Source organism: Alosa sapidissima, chromosome 17, assembly GCF_018492685.1.
Source record: "Alosa sapidissima isolate fAloSap1 chromosome 17, fAloSap1.pri, whole genome shotgun sequence".
Taxonomy (NCBI): domain Eukaryota; kingdom Metazoa; phylum Chordata; class Actinopteri; order Clupeiformes; family Clupeidae; genus Alosa; species Alosa sapidissima.
Genome location: NC_055973.1, coordinates 2,739,023 through 2,751,728, shown reverse-complemented (window position 1 = coordinate 2,751,728; position 12,706 = coordinate 2,739,023). Strand labels below are relative to the sequence as shown.

Here is a 12,706-nt window from a genome sequence, read left to right as displayed (position 1 = left end):
TAACCACAAAGCAAACTTTTGGCAAACCAATTTTCTCTGCATTTTTGAGAGGTGCCAGGTGCTTATGGGAAGGATAAGGTAGTATGATGCAGCAGATTAACATCTGGAGATGTCCACAGGGGGGTAATATATGAAAGACGTTCTTGGCAATACCTCCTCAGGTAGTCTCTGAACTCAGGTAAATTAGTATAGCCTACACACTAAGCGCAATGCAATGCGCATGCGTACCAGAGTGGCGTTTTTTTTTTTACGGCCAGGTGAGCTCATCTAGTCCAGGTAAAAACATATTTGGCGTAAGGACCGAAGGCTCAATGAGATAACACACCGTGTGTTCTAGCTTAGCCTACATATCAAGACCGACGGCAAAAAACAATGTCAGTTATGGCCAAAATGGGGGACTGGCAGGTATGTGCCTTTTCTTTTTCACACAACGGTCTATGGTGACCGAGTGGTAACACTTTTACACATGTGTTGTCTAATCAGTGTCGATTTTCTATGGTCATGCCCAACATGCAGTGAAGATAATGCATTTTAGAGTGACTGTCATTTTAACCGATACAACAAACTATTTCAAATATTGTCGTCAACGCAATAGTTTTAAACTTTGCTGAGGTGAACGTTTAGAAGTAATTCTGAAGTTGAAATTGAATTGAAAACCATAGAAAGGAGGACCTGTTCATGCTGGCTTCCTATTATTACAAATCTCAAATTACAAAACCAATATATAATGGGCCAGTCTTCTAGTGCGTTGCGCAAAGCAGTTGAAAACGTGCCCTGGTGAAATACATGCTAAAAGAGCAAGTCTACATCTAGAGAGAGAATCTCAGGAATATGATTAGGAAAATGCAATTCATAGATTTAAGCCTGGGATATCGAGCTGTCAAATTCTTTGGATAAGGCCCACTGCCACTGATTTGAGATTTGTCAACAGTTTGTTTCATCCGAATTGACTTATTCATCCACACATCTAAAAAAACAGAATTCTATTTAGTTGACTGAATGGAAAATGCTCGCTTCGTGTTTGCAAGCTTACATGTCATTTACGATGTTAGAACTACATTTCCCCCTCATTTCTGTGATGGTTCTGGCAGTTTTGTCTCACTTGTTTTATGCCCATAGCATGATTTTACATTCTAAAGTTGTGTGAAACAAACAAAAAACAAGTTCTGTGGTGCGGTGAGACAGACTTGGTTGTTTCAGTGTAGTTTCAGCTCAGCATACCCCCACCAAATAACAACAAAGCAGGCACACACAGACCCACACACCCATCGAGATTTAATGCAACTTTCTCGGGGTTCATTGTCATTGCAGGCTTGTCTCACTCGCCTCTCATTCATGACAACTAGTTTAGAGCTACTCCACCAAAAATGGTAATGTGGGCATAGGCAGGCCAACGCCTTGGAGTTTGGAGACCTGTCTCTTGACCCGCAACCTGGGGTGCTTGCGACGCCGCCGAGAAAGGCTAAACTTAACTACTCTAGAGGCTCATTCAAATTTAACAACCCATGTTGTTGTGTTAATTATTTACATTTCTAGAATTGTGCCCTTACATGTCGTCAATAGACTCGTACACTCGCTCCAGAATTAGCCTATTTTACATAACAGTGCAGGGTCTGCTCCTTAAATCTCGGATCTCAATGGGACTAAAACAACAGTCTATGAAAATAAGACAGACTACAAAGTGTTTAAAGGCGACAAAGTGACTCCGTATTTGCATTAGGTGGCACGCTCTCTGTGAGAAAGTAATAATGGGATCTTAAATCCTGACGCCACCAGTGTCGGTATCACTTAAATAAAATGTGTCACTTGTTTAAAATGCCATGATCTAAATACCGAGAGAAGTCTCAGAAAAAGTCATCATGTCTGTCATTGGCATCGAGTTGTTTTCCGATAGAATCCCATTTTGACTGAAGTAAAGTCACAGTAGTCTGGAATAGGCTACCTTATGTAGGTTAATAGTCATTGTTTTCAAGGGAAAATATCTTGATGTCTACACGTGATTACAGCTCATATTTTGTGGGAGGTTAAATATACATTCAGCAGTGGCAAGCAAGGTATCGTCCCAGTTTTGTACCTGTGCTGTCCATTGGTGTTGGGCAAAGAGGAATCAAAGCGGCTGTTGATATGCTAATGAGGAATGCGAGTGTTATTACAGTAGCGCGCGAGCCTTTCTCTTTCACCATTAGAGGGAGATCTGAGAGCGCGAGAGAGAGCGAGCTCACCCCAAAACCCATCCAATCCAGGGCGCTATTTACTGTGTAAAAACAAGATCAGGCGCACTTCATATACTCACAGCCGATGAAAATGCTTTGGAAATTAACTGATAATATTAAATATGAAGACTGCGAGGTAAGAAGTTTAGTCTGACTTTCATTGAAATTTTGCATGAAAATGCAAAACATTTCAGCACGTTTGCACAGATGTAGTACTATTAAAAGAATAAAAATGTTTGCATGATGTTAACGGATGTGTAATATAGTGTAGATATCTTACACGTTGTTTTACAAAAAGTTAGTAATATCGTATATTGCAATAAGAATTACAGCATGTCATGATAGTAGTTTTATTGTTACCAAAACTATTTTAATGTAGCCTACTTTGTTGATAAATTACACCAAAATACAAAATAGCCTTTTCGCATTTTTACTTACATTTACTTGTGTATGGTGACAGAATTGTAAAACTTGTGCGTAACACCATATATATATATATATTCAAAAATATACAGACAGTTTTGCATCACCTCATAATTTCCAATATTAATGATGAAATAAGCGAGTTTTTTATTTGGTGTATTAAATTATGCTGTGTATTTTGAGCCCGTGTGCACTTTACGCGTTGGCCATGATTAGTGCAGGGAGAAAAAGTTTTGGCACTAATATTTGGGAGTTGTTTCGGAGTGGTGCAGCCAGTTAAACGTGTTTTTTTGCCCGCGCCTGGTGTGCAGGAGGCAAGCCGTGAGTAGCAAAGGAACTCGAGGCTTCTCTCGATGTGTTTTGCGCTTCGTTTTTCCTGTTCGGCGAATATGCCGGTGCTAATCGAAATAGGTTGTTTTCTGTGAAGTTGTTTCATAAGTAGACTTCTGTTTCGCGTCCAGTAACCCAAAATGATCGCGTGTCTGTAGCCTGGCAAGGGAGTTTTTTTCTCCCTCTCTCTGTCGTGTTTGTATGAGTGCATATGTGTGCGTGTGTTTGTACGGTGAGGATTCGTAAGAAAACTTTGGAATACGTTTGCTCTGAGTGTCCAAAAGCTCGGTCGCTGGACATTGGATTGTAGCGGTATAGCCGTGGATAGATTCGTTGGAGCAAATCTACAGGCCATGGAACCCAAGACGTCTGAAGCTGAGGTAAAATGAGAGCAACGACAGGGAGGGAAAAAAGAAAAAAAAAACAATAGAAGAGAGCGCGTAGACTGCCACCTTATGAACATTACAAATATGCGAGCAAGTGTGCCCATGCGCCTCGGTTAGGTGTTCATAAAAAGCAGAGATTCACATTGTTTCCTTCCTTAGCTCTTCCTTTCGTCGTTGCCTCCGTCATTCTGCCTTTCTTTCACTTTTGCTTGCCCTCGAACCTTTTAAAATGTTCCCCCCTCTCTCTGATTCGTCAGACGCAAGAGAATGTCCCTCTTTTTGTCTCCCTCTCCCTCTCTCTCCCCCTCACTCCCTCTCTTTCTCTCCCCATCTCTGATTAGATATACTGATTCCTCATTCAATGGACGTCATTTAGTGCAGACTCTGCCTTGAGTTGCTTCCTCGCTTCACGCTCGATTTCCGACCATTCTTCCCTTATTAAGTATTCGTGTAATATTAATAGTCATGAATATCTGCTATTAGGAGTCCAAGGGAAGAGGCAGCTCTTTGCTAATATGAGCTCAAGCGAGGGAACAGCTCAGTGACAGAGCAAGAAGACAGAAAAGGGATATAAGAAACTTTAACAATAACCCGCAAGAGAACAACGCTGCATTTTCACAGCAAATGAAGGACAGCAGGAATTTTACCCACTTCTGATGGATTATCGTCCGTTTGCTGTGCATATCTGAACGATTGGGCATCGCCACCTCGTTTAAGAATCCGCATTGGGTTTATTTTCTTTGGTCGTTCATTTCGTTGTTTTGTCAGCGGTTTCTATCTCAAATTCTTTCGTTTTGAACTGCTCGGAAAGCTTCGCAGATGTTAGTGCACAGTTTTTCCGCGATGGTGAGTAGTATTTGTTGGTGAAGGAAAGACTTGGATGTTGCACTTATGCCGTTGTAAAATCTTGAGTTCTTGTTAAATCTGTGGGAAAGGGAAATAAATTGTATTTCTGCATCATGGTTTTAGGCAGTGTTCACCTATTTAGTATTTTTTGTCGTGTTTTGGAAAATGGAGTAGGCTATCTGAACGTCAGTTAAATATAAATAAATATTCATGGAAAATCCTCAGAAATAATCTTCAATAATTTAAATGGTGACGCGACTACGCAATATTTTATAATAATAATAATAATAATGATTATTATTATTATTATTATTATTATTATCATTAATATTATCATTATTATTATTATTATTATTGTCATTGATCAACAGTCATTGTAGCACTGACTAGGTTGGTCTTAAACGTGGCTTAAATATTTGGTCATTGCCCAAAATCAAAGATTCTAATTGTACCATTTTCTTTTAGGATCGTCACGACGGTACCAGCAATGGGACAGCCAGGCTACCTCAGCTGGGGAGCGTGGGCCAGTCTCCTTACACCAGCGCCCCACCGCTTTCCCACACCCCGAACTCCGACTTCCAGCCGCCGTACTTTCCTCCGCCCTACCAGCCCATCTACCCGCAGTCTCAGGACCCTTACTCGCACGTCAACGACCCATACTCCCTCAACTCGCTGCACGCTCAGCCGCAGCCGCAGCACCCAGGCTGGCCAGGCCAGAGGCAGAGCCAGGAGACCAGCTTGCTGCACCAGCACCGCCTGCCACATCAGCTGTGCAGGGAGTACCGGAGGGAAGTGCTTCTTCCTTCGGGACACGGAATAGAAACAGGAATCTCTGATTCTATCCCCATCCATGGAATACCTCATTCTTTAGAAGATGTTCAGGTAAGACGGCTTGTCCATTAAAGTTACTTCACACGAATTACTACTGAAAAAATATAGCCTACCATAATTCATAGTGTTTTAGTTTTGATGGTGATGTTATCTGTTTCCATTAATGGGTTATTTTGAAACTGTATAGGAAAACATGGGTTATAATGGACAAATTATATTAAAAAATGTATTAGGCTACACACTAAATTAAATATTTCTTTCAAGGAGGCCATCACACCCGTTAAAAGTATTGTATTACCATACTAAATCATAAAGTAGCCTACATATTTTGAGACGTGGCATATCACTGTATCATTTTTTCCTAAACTCAGCTACCCGACTTTTTCTTAAAATTATCATTAAATGTATCTGTTAAAAGCTGTTAGTTTTGTTATCTGAAAAATTCCGTGGCAGGTGAACATACAAGCTGTTTAGTTGAATGAATTATCATGAATATTTCTGCAAAGGTCGACAATAAGTGTTATTTTTATTTTATATTATTTTATTTGTTGGGCGTAATGTGTAAATACATCTTGCAGTCCCGTAGGCTAGCCTACTTTATGAGCTTGCCTGCCCCTGTTTGAATCTGACGCGTGCCTATCCATGTAGGGGTTTTATTTACATTTTAAAATAACACTGAATTATTTTTTCAAGTGAGGGAATTCGATGTGCTACAGTGCATTTATTTGATCACATCTTTCACTCTCTCTATTTCGTCAGTTACACCCATACCTCATTTAATTTAATCTAGTCGCGCCACACAAAAATCAATATTTTGTTTTGTTTTTCCACATTGAAGTCTCTGGCCTTGTACTCAGCGGCTTGCTTTCAAATGGTTAGTCTTCTGATTTAAATATTCATTCACATTCACATGTTGATGAAAGCCAAGCAGATGGACATTATTATTTCTTAGTATTTCCACAAGGCCACTAATGTTTGCTTTGTGTTTTGCATTTCAGCACGTCGAAGATCAAGGCATCCACATCCCAGATCAGACTGTAATTAAGAAAGGTAAGCAATTTTCCACCAAATACCGTGCCTCGTTCCATAACCAGGGCAGCACTGCACAGCCGTCACTGGTAGCGCTCAGGGGTTGTTGCACTGCAAAGGAATTGGCTAATTTGTAGGCCTTGAGTTAGAGCCCGGTGCCTCGCAATACAGCGCCATCAATTTGCATGAGTCTTGAGGAGTAGGCTAGGCTCTTGCTACGATGCGCCCTATATAACAGTCTGTTAATGCGATAGCACTTGTTTTATCTTTTGTTGCTCTCCACGCTTCGGGACTAAATCTAAAATGGCAGCTCTTAGTAGTGTAAGCTACGTGTAACACTAGGGGGGAACGCAACGAGCAGATGAGCAAATCCCCGAAATGATATACTCATCTTTACATATCCTTTAAGACAACTCATCTAAGCCACAATTTACATTGATCCCCGTTGTGTTGTTGGAGATATGTGGATTCAGAAGCATAGTTTCTCATAAAAATAAGAAACTCACAGGCTAGGAATTTGGTTGCTGAAAATGTGATCTCCCCTGGCTTGGTTTTAACGACGACATTGCTGCACGATGCTTTTTTTGTCTGGCAAAATTAGAAAGTGAATCCTGAAGGTTGTGAATCTTGATGCTCTTTCCACAGCAACATGATAATTGGCTCTTATATTAGTAATCTCAAGAGTTCGTTTTACTGCTATTGTCTCTATTTGCCTCCCTTGAGCTATTAATGTCACAAGTGATCTATCCGAAAGTGCTTGTGCCTTTGTCTCCGGTTACCACTCACCAAGGGGTAACCCTTGCAACTAAATAACACGCACAACGCTATCATCTGGCCCGCAGGATTGTGTGGGATATGCGTTGTGTATGTGTGTGTGCGTGCATGCAAGCGCGTGCGCGCGAGCTGGTGCGTGCATGAGCACCTTCAGTGCGTGCTTTTGAACCATGCATGCCCTCTTGTGAATTGCAAACAAATTCTCCAGTGGTGTAGCTTCGTACTGCGTTCTTTCACCGCATCACGCTGCGAAAATAACGTCAAAGCAATATAAGTGATGCCAATTCGTATTGACATTAATTATTGAACAACCAATTTTTATTATCATTATATCATTTTATTTATCATTACTGTTTTAATTAGCTTCACACAAATTATTCACGGGCTTCGTATATTGTTTACAGATGCATTGTTTGTCTCATTCATTCAGTGGCCCCTTGGTGGGTCTTGCAGTTAATGTCAGACTCAAAGCAATCCTGTGCACTTCTCACCATCATATTCCCCGCGCATAGGGTTGGGATAATATTAAATATTTTGATGGGTAGGCCACTTCATTACCCCAGGCACATTCAAGCTGTTACATTCATAAGATGCATGAAAAGGCACTGCTATCGAATCTATTTTCTTTCATTCGGCGTTTTCATTCCGATAACACTATATTGCCTTTGATTCTGCGTGTTCTGAGATGAGGGTAGGCACCACACTCGAGCTACACAATTTGGCTGCTCTGAGGTTCAGGATTGTAATTCATCTTTTGCTTTGTCGTCCTGGTTTAAATCGAACTTCTATAACCATGTCCATGTTCTCTCTTCGCAGGGCCTGTTTCTTTATCTAAGAACAACAACGTCTCGGCCATCCCTCTTAATAAGGATGGTCTATTTGGTGGAGTGGTGAATGGAAACGAAGTGTTCTGTTCGGTTCCGGGTCGCCTGTCTCTTCTTAGTTCAACATCAAAGTACAAGGTCACGGTGGCGGAAGTGCAGAGACGCCTCTCGCCGCCTGAATGCCTAAACGCCTCTCTACTCGGCGGGGTGTTGAGAAGGTGAGTTGGACCTCTAAGATTTTTTTTCTCTAAATGCCATCTATAATTACATTACAGCGACCACTGCCCTGTGCGTAAACATAACCAAGATGGCAGCCCATCTCACAGGCATTTTATTTCTTCAAACATTACTGCTATTAGATTTATGTCTTCAAGGCCTGAATTGGACTGTATTGTACGTAGGGCTATCCTAGTTGCAGAATACCCTAAATCAGAATACAATTAAATGTTAACTCTTGTAACGGAATTTCAACTGAAATTAGGCCACATTTCGTGCATAATACTATTACGCAGAGCCAACATGGAGATGCACCATCACAGAGTAAAGACACAAACACTATTAGTATAACACAACTTTTGAGTTTGACTCGTACATTCACCTAAATATTGAATAAAACTCCAAATCTCGATGTGCTCCTTGTTCGGGGGCTTAGGCTGACAGTTCTGGAGAGACAAAATGGCAAACGTAAAACCTTGTTTTTTTCCCCCACAGGGCCAAATCCAAGAACGGAGGAAGATCCTTACGAGAGAAATTGGATAAAATCGGATTAAATCTACCTGCAGGTAGACGCAAGGCTGCCAACGTAACCCTGCTGACGTCACTCGTGGAAGGTAAGAAAAACTGTAAATGATACGAGTTCGGTGCCCGTGATGGCAGGTGCTTTGAGCGGTTACATGGGGGCCATTCCAAATCAGCATACGCGCTCATCCGTATAATTTGCATTGAGTGTGCCCTACAAGCAACAATGCATGAAGGATATGTGTGTTTCAAAGAAAAAGGATGACAATAATTTCAGAAGCTTTGGGTGATTATAGAGAGGAAGAGGGGGAAGTTAACTTACCTGTGGGTAAATGTGAAGCATTGCGATCAAATGTTAGCCTGCAAGGCTGCAGAGTTGGATGACAGTTTACATGGCCTACTTTACGCCAGATGGCTAGTCCTTGTTGTTTTTACTGTCTTGGTAGCATCATGGATTGCTTATTTAATGGCTGCATTTGTGTAGAGGTTAGACAGATAACTAATTAACCACCAATGTAACAGATAATGACTACCATGGCGGCGCAAAATCGCAGGAATGTTATTTATTATGTTACTACTCCAGTTGTTACACAGCAGACAGTTAATAGTAGCTTAGTGCATGGTGTTTTAATGGAATAAAACTGACCTGTGGGTTGTGAGCTTATTATGAAAAACAAATGAGTTAATTATGTTTCAGTGTGAGGATGCCATTGTTGTAGAATAAATCCATTCTGCTTGCAAAGTTGAACCTTATTATTCAGTGCGGTGGTATTTGTGAGCTGTGGGTTTTTAAAGGTGAAAGCTTGGGACGGTTCATTGGTTCCTGTTAATCATTATAGTCGAAGACTGAATGCAATATTCATTGTGCTTCACTGAAATTTGGTGCTGTATGGTAATGAGCCTGAAGAAATGTATGATTCCTTCTGATAAAGCGGAGGAGGTGGGGGCTGGGGAGGCAGAGGGAGTCGGTTATTTAGTGAAGGGACACTGCGTTTCTCAAGTGCTGTTATTGTTTATGATCCGCTCCATTTTATGGAAACGAGTTTACTGGACTTGCGCTTTGATGCTAATTGGCGCATGCGTTCTTCCGGGCTTGAAGCTTATGACAGGAAGCCCCGCAGTTAAAACCCAACTGTTTCAGGAAATTAAAACCAAAGACTTGGAAAAAAAATCAACAAAACAGTGCGACTTCAATGGAATTGCCCTTTTAATTCTCAAGGCTAACGTATGTAAGAGTAAGATTTATCTGTAGCCGTTTGGAATTGTTTTCCTGAATTTGTCAATCTGTCAGACAACCAATATTGTTTGGAGACATCACGAATCAGTGCTTTGTTTATGGTTAACGCCCACAGTCGGATGGTATTTGCAGTCATCATGTTATGACGTTCTCTGATATTTGGCAATTTATGCACAAAATAATGAATTCAGCCACAGTGAAGTGTCCACAATATTTCATATCCCACTGTGCTATTGAGGATGCAGGTGCTGTGTATCAAAATTGATGCCTCACAGAGCAGGCCTTCTTTGGCCGATCACATTAATTAGATGAATAATGTGTTAAGTGGAAGTGTTAATTGGTCCATATTTGATGTCAGTAATTTAGAGCAATATATTACACACTCAACCCCGTTTTTTTCCTCTTAGGCGAAGCCGTGCATCTTGCCAGGGATTTCGGTTATGTATGCGAGACTGAGTTCCCCGCCAAGGCAATAGCTGAATATGTAAACCGTCAGCATTCCGACCCAAATGAGCAAGTCCAAAGAAAAAACATGCTTTTGGCTTCAAAGTAAGTTCCATACTTAAATATCAGATTTTCAATGACTTATTGCCATGTTTACAGATAATCGTCTTTTACTTGCATTTGAAGTGTCTTACAATTTCAAAATTTGAGCCATTTGAATAATCACAGTTTTCATGGGCATGTTTCCATATAGCCTACTGTCATGCCATTACTATAACTTATTGGTTTTATTTCTTAACATTTTGAGAGATTGATATAAGTTTAAGACAAATGCAGTGGTAGACTGTAGTTAAGCAGCCAATTAAAATGCACGCTGCCTTCAGTGTAGTCATCAAAGAAGACACGTGCACAGCCCTAAAACGTTCTCCAGAGGTGACACATTCTAGAAACACTACTTGTAGTAGTAGTAGTAATAATAATAATAATAATAATAGCCTAATAATAATAATAATAATAATAATAACAAATAATAATAATGATGATGATAAACAGTTATGTAGGCTCACTGTTTAGACGGTGATCTGTCTTGGCAACAGTCCTGTTAGGCCCAATTGGTCTACCACTGATATGAACATAAACTTATTTAACCTGGTTCACGTCTTTGGCCGTGTTTTGACAGTGTAATCAAATGTCAAAAGTAACACAGAGGCCACTGGGGAACCCCAACCCTGACACTGACGACAGTGCCCATGACAGACGTTGCCATTACATTATTTTTTCAACTTCTTGAGTTTGGTCCGGCTCAAGGCCTGACCCCAAAAAGGAACCAGCTTGACATCTGCATGTGTAATTAAATGACTGACGCCGACAGCTCATGCGTTTGCATTTGTCTTTCTTTTTAGACAAATCTGCAAAGAGTTCACAGACCTGCTTTCCCAGGACCGCTCGCCCTTGGGGAATTCTCGCCCACAGCCCATTCTTGAGCCAGGGATTCAGAGTTGTTTGACCCATTTCAGTCTCATTTCGCACGGATTCGGGACCCCGGCCATGTGCGCAGCTCTCACCGCGCTGCAGAACTATCTAACCGAGGCAATAAAAGCCATGGACAAAATGTACCTCAACAACAATCCCAACAGCCACTCTGACAGCGGCTCTAAAGGCGGAGACAAAGATGAGAAACACAGAAAGTGATTCCCCCATTCTTTCAAATCCCTATAAATATTATAAATACATATTAAAATACAAATACTATTGATCAAGACGTCAACGTTACGTGCCACTTCCAGACCTTACACCTTACAACTCGTTTGTTTTGACCGTCATTATACCCTGGATTCACGGGAGATGACTTCCCAACAAGAAGAGGATAGACACATGCGAAACTCACGAAAATGCACCGAGGAACAGCTACAGAGTGCTGTGTGTGCGTGAGTGTGTACGGAGAAGAGAAAAGGAGAGCGAGAGTGAAAAAAACGGTCTACCACATGATAACTTTAAATACACTCCCTTTTTTTCATGAGCTACATTGGACTGATATCCAGCGAGCCCTCAATATCTTCATTTACGATTGTAGCCACATGACAAAAAAGTGGGAAAAGGATGATTTCTTTTTTTATCAGTATTGTGAATAATAAACTTGAAAAAATGATCCACGGTTCCATACAATGTCTTCAGCTTAAAAAAAAGACTTTCACTCTGAGCGACCAACTTGAACTTTTGAATTTCAACACGATTCGCGGTTGTATGAGGGAATCTGTGTTCATGTATGTATATATTTATTTATGTGTAATTTAATGGGAATTGTAAATATGGTGAGTCTGTTGAAACTTCTTTTTTTATTTATCTGGTGCCTCCTGTTTTAGTGGGTTTAAATATTCGGTTAGTTCTTCATGTGGTTTTATGGTTCTTAGAAAAAGAGAAGTTTGGGGTATTTTTTCCTCTGGGATATTTCAGTTCAGCCCTCTTGTAGCATGTTGAGGCGACATTGAAGCAAGTGAACAAATTGAATTGAAATAAAAGATTCCATCTCAATATCATCCTTACGCCATTCAGTTTTATAAAAAAAAAATACATAAGAGCCCTGATGAGAATTGTTTGTGTTTCTATTTTCTTGTTTTTATACAAGCTTTCATGTGTTGTGCCAATCAGAATACGTTTCACCTCTTGTTCTTCCCTTCAAGCACCATAAGAGCAATAAATGGATATTGTCTTTTGAATTTTTTTAATTGTTCGGAGAAATTCAAAACATTTGGGACCATCTGATATCTTGTATGTCCAATGTCCAAATTGGAGGCGGTTTTAGCTGTATTGTATAGACCTGTGCTGGCAATAGTTCCCATGCCTGTCAATGTATTATAGTCCTTTGTTGCCCAGAAAAAAAATAAATATTTGATACGCTTCATGTTGATTTTACTCATATCTTTTATTTTTATTCAGCGGTTCCTGCGCCCGGGTATGTTTCGTGCTTGGCTTTTTTTTTCTTCTTTTTTTTTATTCACTACGGTTACAGTAATTGAGTTTAACTCTCCCTTGGCGGTTGCTCTTCGCAATAAGCAGTTGAACCCATTGTTTCCCTCAAGTATAATAAAAAAAAAACTTACTTTAAACTTCTCGTTCAGAGCACAGGATCAT

General features: G+C 40.4%; 1 protein-coding gene across 7 annotated transcripts; it reads left to right on the top strand.

The window, feature by feature from the left end:
- The first annotated feature begins 313 nt into the window (after nucleotides 1-313).
- tfap2a (transcription factor AP-2 alpha) lies at nucleotides 314-12,476 on the top strand. Of its 7 annotated transcripts, none has more exons than XM_042068052.1 (8): nucleotides 314-405; nucleotides 4,664-5,080; nucleotides 5,868-5,903; nucleotides 6,028-6,079; nucleotides 7,649-7,874; nucleotides 8,368-8,486; nucleotides 10,039-10,180; nucleotides 10,978-12,476. In XM_042068052.1, exons 1-8 carry the CDS (start codon nucleotides 373-375, stop codon nucleotides 11,264-11,266), a joined length of 1,314 nt encoding a protein of 437 aa, XP_041923986.1. In that variant the 5' UTR covers nucleotides 314-372; the 3' UTR covers nucleotides 11,267-12,476. The 7 variants fall into 7 exon arrangements, with proteins under 7 accessions (XP_041923986.1, XP_041923990.1, XP_041923984.1 ...); XM_042068050.1 differs by lacking the exon at nucleotides 314-405 and adding an exon at nucleotides 2,242-2,349; XM_042068054.1 differs by lacking the exon at nucleotides 314-405 and adding an exon at nucleotides 2,940-3,346.
- The last annotated feature ends 230 nt before the right edge of the window (nucleotides 12,477-12,706 follow it).

Coding starts and splice junctions, on each gene's coding strand:
- tfap2a (XM_042068050.1), top strand. CDS start 2,299: ATGAAAATGCTTTGGAAATTAACTGATAATATTAAATATGAAGACTGC. Junction 5,081..5,867: donor ATTCTTTAGAAGATGTTCAG/GTAAGACGGCTT, acceptor TCCACATTGAAG/TCTCTGGCCTTGTACTCAGC. Junction 10,181..10,977: donor AACATGCTTTTGGCTTCAAA/GTAAGTTCCATA, acceptor CTTTCTTTTTAG/ACAAATCTGCAAAGAGTTCA.